This window comes from Nothobranchius furzeri, chromosome 1 (genome assembly GCF_043380555.1).
Source record: "Nothobranchius furzeri strain GRZ-AD chromosome 1, NfurGRZ-RIMD1, whole genome shotgun sequence".
Classification (NCBI taxonomy): Eukaryota; Metazoa; Chordata; class Actinopteri; order Cyprinodontiformes; family Nothobranchiidae; genus Nothobranchius; species Nothobranchius furzeri.
Window position 1 is genome coordinate 41,444,377 of NC_091741.1, and position 6,586 is coordinate 41,450,962.

General features: G+C 45.6%; 1 protein-coding gene across 1 annotated transcript; it reads right to left on the reverse strand.

Annotated features, from left to right (window-relative positions):
* Positions 1-129: 129 nt before the first annotated feature.
* LOC107386498 (E3 ubiquitin-protein ligase TRIM35) lies at positions 130-2,839 on the reverse strand. The gene is made up of 6 exons (XM_015960927.3): positions 2,244-2,839; positions 2,078-2,173; positions 1,775-2,005; positions 1,154-1,176; positions 957-1,075; positions 130-859 (listed from the first exon to the last, which is right to left on the reverse strand). Exons 1-6 carry the CDS (start codon positions 2,667-2,669, stop codon positions 285-287), a joined length of 1,470 nt encoding a protein of 489 aa, XP_015816413.3. The 5' UTR covers positions 2,670-2,839; the 3' UTR covers positions 130-284.
* Between the last annotated feature and the right edge of the window lie 3,747 nt (positions 2,840-6,586).

A 6,586-nucleotide genomic window follows, 5' to 3' on the forward strand; every position in this document is an offset into this window, starting at 1 on the left:
CAGTTTAGGACCCAAAACTCCACCTGCTGTTTGTTTTATGACCGACAGGAAATCTAAGTAACCCATCACGCAAGCTCCACTCAGAAAGTTTGATTTCTTTCTGAAACGTTTTGACAACACAGCTTGCGCTTCATTTAGGATCACTTTATTAGCATACAACTAAGAGTAAGAAGCAAAACATTCCTTCACACCAGCAAATCAGATGTTTACACAAAAACCAGAGCAAATGCATTAAACCTCGGAGAATCAAAAAGTGTCGCGTGATTAGAGGACGGTGTTTAAAACTATGCAGTTGGATTTAAAAAGCCAACCTGTTTGAAATACTCTGCAACATTTAGGGAAACTTCCACTGGTCGGACGGCCAGAGGACACTTCTGACAGCCCACCCAGAGGTAGGGAAACATGGCCTCGGTGACGCTGTGTTTGAAGGTGTAGATGTGTGTGTTGTTGTGAGGATCGTCGAAGGACACCCTGCCCTCGTCACAGTCCAGCAGCACTCTGATCCTCTGCGGGTTCCTTTTCAAGCCGAGCCGCGTCAGAGGAGACGTGCCGGCGAAGTACATGTTGTGGTAGAAGTACACACACAGGTAGCCGTTTTTCAGGACTGAGTTGACTTTCTCTTTCCTCTTGACAGATTCCTTGGCCACGCCCACAACCCACGCCGTGTTATCACCAACGTCCACCTCCCAGGAGTGCCTCCCGGAGGTCAGGCCCTCTCGGCCCAGGATGGCCGTGTCGGGGTCGAACCTCTCCGGGTTGTCGGGCAGCTTCTGCTTCTCGTCGCTGTCACAGATGCTGGTGAGGTCGTCCGACAGGACGAGCCAGGGGGCGGCAGTGTTGGGATCCAGGGTGACTGGATCTGCGGAAAACAAGGCAGGGTGTCAGCTTTTCTCACAGGAAGTTGTGAACTGCGGTGTTTTCTATGATAAAATGTGCAGAAAGAGGTATAAACTCACTGTATCTGGCAATCTTTTGCATCTTCTCCCACACTTGGAAAGACAAAGAGCCAATGTGTTTGGCTACATCTATAAGAACTCCTGAAGCCATTACCGGATCTTGAACTGGAATATTCGCCCTGCAGGAAACAGAAGCAAACCGTTTAAAAATACTTTAAGGAAATTAAAAGTTTTCCAACAGAAATAAATCCATTTACCTTTCTAGTGTTCTCCCGCAGTTCTGCAAACAAACAAAAACAATCTACTTTAGGACTTGAAAGTAACATTAAATATCAAGTTTACTAATATTGCTGTTACATGTGTGGTAGCCTCTAGTAGGAATTAATGCTTCAAGTCATTCTCTGGAGGAAGAAATAAAGCTCCGGTGCACCTGTTTGAGGACGTAGCTTCAGACGACAAGATTTGCACTCTTACTTCCTGATATTTGGACATCTCGCCTCTGATTGGCTAATGGCTACACGACTCTACCATCGACTCGGTTTGCTCTGCGATGTTGATATTTTATCTCCTCCACAAATAACACAAGCCTGAAGGAGTTCTGCTGTGTGGTGGAGTTGCTAATGGTAACGGTTAGCTTCTGCTTGTGAACACGTCCTCTGCTGTTTCCTGGATGCTGAACCGACAACCGCCTTCGCCGTCGTGAGTCACGACGTAGATCTGTCAGGATTGTCTAATCCTAGAGTTTCACCGTCTGTTTTCTATCAGAAGCTAATGCGGGAAAAAGGCGTAGGAGACTATTTTCATGTTGAGCCTGCATGTTACACTCAGAGTGACGGATTATAATCATAAATACAGATTTTTACTTAGCGTAGACGCACACGAAGGACAGAGATGTCCTCCTGAGACATCTCCTCCTCCAAAACTCGGATGGTTTCAGACACTCGTGACACGTTCGTCTCGAGTTCCTCCATCTTCCGTCTCATCTCTGCAGTCTTCTGCTCCTCCTCGCTCCTCAGCGCTTCCATCCTGGACTCCTCCTCCACGCGAAGGAAGGCGTGGAGCTTTTCAAACTCCTCGTGGGTCCGTCTTTCCACAAACCGAGTCTGGACCTGAAAGACAGCCTGCTTTAGGCCGGGCTCGGAGACAGGAGTCAAAACACCAGCGAGTGACGCGTCCCGCACCTGAATGTGCGTTACGGTGTCCTCGTAGTTTTTCTTCATGTTTTCAAACGATTCTTTCTTCTCTTGCAACGAGCTCAGAGCAGACAGCAACTTCTCCTGTGAACATAATAAAAATCTTATTTCTGAAAACCATCAGAGTGAAAACAGGTTGGTTTTCTAGCCTTACCTTCACATCTACTACAGCCTCACTAATTGGACAGCAGTCATGCTGCTTGTGTTTCCTTGATGTGTGGCAGACCACACAGATGGGCTCCTTGTCCAACAAGCAGTACAGTTTCAGCTTCTCCCCATGGAGGGGGCACAGCTCCCCTGGATCACAGTACAGCTCCCCCCCTGACCCCTCCACATCCTGACTCTCTTCCTGCACATAACACTCACACAGGTTCTTCAGGGTGAGACTGGGGATGGGATCATCCAGATTCTGGGTTCGACAAAGGGGACAGTCGCGTCTTCCTCTTTTTCCAGTCCAGTACTGCTGCAGGCAGGGCCCGCAGAAGCTGTGGGTGCACTTGAGGACCACTGGGTCCCTGAAGATGTTGCAGCATATTGAGCAGGTGAGCTCCTCCTCTGGAAGAGAGAGCCTGGCCGCCATACTTAACACTTCACTTGTGTTTGCAGAGCAGACAGCAGAAGAATTACAGGAAATGCACAGAAGCTCGCATGCTGCTGGTCAGCTGATAACTGGCTGCAGATCTCCGTTTAGAAACACCTCCCCAGGCTATTCTGGGTCTGCACACAGCTGACATAAGTGCGTACTTAGCTGAGATCACTTCCTGCTTTGCTGAGTCACTCCAAGGAGGAGGAGTCGAGATGCAGGAAATGTTTTAACCTCTTACTCCCCCTTTTCAGCTCGTTCAGTCCACAGAAAAGCACCAGCAGCTCAGTTCTACTAGAACAGCTGCAAATGCATTCAAAAAGATCTGCATTCAGAATTATTTATGTGCTAAAATCTAAAAACACTTTATTATCCCAAAAAGTGAATTAATGTGCCCAATACTTTTTTTTCATAACTTTGAATTGTTTTTGACGCAGTTTGAATACAAAATAATAAAAAACAAGTACAGCAAAAATAAAAATAAATAAAGGTGTCTGAAATACACACGGTCTATTTGCACCAGATAAAGAACAAAAACATGACTCACAAATACAAAGATTGGATATTTTAACTGATTTCTTTTCTGTCTTTTTAATGAAAAACATTAGTAAGAGCAGTTTTTGCAGTCTTGCTCTTCCATCTTTTGTTTTCTTCCACGCATTTTCATGATATGCATGTATTTTGTTTCAGTCATTTTGCAAAACACTTGTTTGTGGGAGAGAACCTGATCATGCAGGGAAACGTCACACATGTGTGAGGAAAACACGCAAACTCCAAACTGTATGTCTGCAGTCAGCATTTGAACCTGCAACCCTATTTGCTGCAAGGCAACAGTGCTACCAACTCAGTTGATTTCTGACGAGTAACTGTTCATTTTGTTGTAGGACTAGAATGCTCCTCACAGTCTCTGCATGTTCATATCAGAGCAGAAAACGTGTCTCTTCTTTGTCTATCGTTGCTCTTAATGCTGCAGTAGGAACAGACAGAGCAGATTTGTTTTATTTTTTTGCTTTCTGCAGTCATTGCAGGGTGATAAAACACACACTCAGCTCAGACAGCTGCATCCGTTTATCTTTATTTAGCATTTTCCTCCACTTGGAGTCCAAACCTCCAACCATCACCAAAAGCAGCGTTCTGGTTTTGATTGTGGCCGTTGCTGAGCTGAAGCCTGATAAACCTGCCGTGTTTCTCAATCCGGCCTCTGATTTCAGCCCCGGACCTCTCACCAGGTCACCGCCACAATCACTCCAGTTATGGGCTGCAGACGCCATGAAAAAAGAGCAAAGGATGATTTACAGCATGCGAGCACACTCAGCGTTACTCCATGCAGCATTTACTGAAACATAAAGAGCTGTTTAAGTTTAGAGAGAAGCAGCTGGAAACTAATGTCTGCAAGAAAACAGCAAAGCTGCAGAATGGTCCCAAATGTGAGCAACAAAAATAGCCTCAGGAGTCAGGCTGTGTTGTGCACAGATTTTATGCAGCCAGAACATACTGTTTTCATCAAATAGCACTTTATCTTTAATGCAGCGTTTCAATCTTCATCATTAGATTCACTTACACCTAAATTATATTTGATTCATTGCATTCAGATGAACTAATACCTCAACTTAGGAGCACAGCCACTTCATTGGAGAAGCTGCTGCTTCCCACATCACAATTTAAAGTGACAGTGTGTATTATCCCTGGCAATAGGGGGCAGTAGATACCTAAATCATTGCAAGCAAGCAGTATTTTTGTGTTCAAATAAGACCGTACCAACGGATGGCCATTAGGGTCAAAAATCCCCGGGAGTGCAACCTCCAGCTAAATGACAACAACATCAGATTTCCTTTCCTCACTGGCAACGAGTGAAGAGGTAAATGTGTAAAACAGCGTTTATTATTAGTGAAAGTTTTGTAACCGTTTGTTACAAATCAGCAAATGTGTTTGTCCGAACAGGCTTCCGTAGAAGGAAACATGGCATCCAAATTGGCGTCACCCTGAGACTTATAGCTCTTTTCCATTGCCGGGTCTGGAACGGCCCGGTCTGGTTATTTTTGGACTGGTGTGTTCCGCTGTGGTCTGGAATTTTCAGACGAGCGTTTCGATCGCAGTTTGAGCCACCACGTCGGCAGGCGGGGTTAAACGAACCATCAAAGTTATGAAACTATTCAGTATTTCTGCGCTGCAACAAATGGTTTACAGCTAAAAACAAAAACACCTCCACATGTGACTCCAGAAGCCTGCCTCGCTGCGTCGGCGATAAATAGCATCCAGCTCGTCGTAGCAACTCCGTGTATTTCTCCCAAATGAAAAAAAAAAAAAATCCACCTCGGCTGTTTCTGTCCTTAACTATTAACTCTATTGGGCTTTAATTTCCTCATCTTGGCCCGACACTGAGCTGACGTCCGCTTTGATCCTTCGGCTGCCATCCTCTGAGGAAAAACCACCAATCTATCTAGCCCCTCCTGTGGACTCGCGATGACGGTGAGAAATGTATGGAACTCTGAGGGTGACCAAAACTTGCTGCCACTTGCTGCAACTTTTTCACATTCATGCACAGCTAACAAAAACACAAACCGCAGAACTCTTGTTTGTTTTCCTTGTTGCAAGTAGTGATGCATTTCTGTCAACCAATCAGGAGACTGTGTTGTTGCTCCACCATAACCGTACCACTCCTGGAATTTCTGGACATACAACAGAAGGGAGCCCTAAAAGTCCCTTGACTGGCGCGGTCCAGGTCGGTTGTCTGGACCAGTTTTACAATCAGAACAGAAAAATTAGCAGAGGTGTGACCAAGTCACTGCTTTGCAAGTCACAAGTAAGTCACAAGTCTTTCCAGTCAAGTCCAAGTCAAAGACAACCAAGTCCAAGTCGAGTCCAAAAGTCAATGATGTGGAAGTCCAAGTCAAGTCCAAGTCCATAACTTTGAATTTTCAAGTCATATTCAAGTCATCTGTTCAATTTAAGTTTAATGATAATAATAAATATATTCCAGAATTAAAGATTCTTAAAGCTTCATTTATTTGCTCCAACAAGCAGAAAGTGCTACTGAAACTGATTATAAACAAAGTGCTGCTGCATTTAGCAGAACAAGATCACACCCAGAACCAAGAATGATTCTTGATTTTTGTCCATGTTGCGCCACTTTTGTGCTAAAATATCAAATATGCTCAAGTCATCATCAAGTCAACAGATGCAAGTCAAGTTGCAAGTTCAAGTACGAGTCAAGTCGTAAGTCTTTATAGATTTTATCAAGTCAAGTCAGAAGTCATTAAAATATTGACTGGAGTCTGACTCGAAGTCATGTGACTCGAATCCACACCTCTGAAAATTAGCGACCCGATTCTTCCCATTCCATGCCAGTTTGGGTGCTGAAAAAGGCCTAGACCCGCTCCCATGTTTGTTAGAACAGATTTTTATGGTTATATGGGGGGCGACGGTGGCACAGGAGTTAAGTGCTCGCCCCGTAATCAGAAGGTTGCAGGTTCGAGCCCCGATCAGTCTGTCGCTGTCGTTGTGTCCTTGGGCAAGACACCTAACCCACGTTGCCTGCTGGTGGTGGTCGGAGGGACCGGTGGCAGCCTCGCCTCTGTCAGTGCGCCGCAGGGCAGCTGCGGCTAGATTGTAGCTCATCCCCACCAGTGTGTAAATGTGTGTGTGAATGGGTGAATGACTGATTGTGTTGTAAAGTGCCTTGACCCTGGGTTTCCACCGGAGCCGTCAGCAGCACGTTACTGCAGCAGCACGTCTTGCTCGCGTAAACTGCTGCTTGGCCCTTCCCACGAGACGCGAAGCAGCAGGGGAGCAGCTGTCACCAACCGAGCACGAAGTCACACGAGTGACTTCGTCAGTAAACACAACAACAAGCAGGAGAAAACTACAACATGGTTTGTGTTTTATGTTCTGTCCGTTTTATAATCGCCAATACG

Excerpts from the sequence above, each read along its gene's own strand:
- LOC107386498 (XM_015960927.3), bottom strand. The coding sequence starts at position 2,669 with ATGGCGGCCAGGCTCTCTCTTCCAGAGGAGGAGCTCACCTGCTCAATA. Across the intron at positions 2,174-2,243 it reads AGGCTGTAGTAGATGTGAAG|GAGAAGTTGCTGTCTGCTCT; the intron begins GTAAGGCTAGAA and ends TTATGTTCACAG. Across the intron at positions 860-956 it reads GCAAAAGATTGCCAGATACA|ATCCAGTCACCCTGGATCCC; the intron begins GTGAGTTTATAC and ends TGTTTTCCGCAG.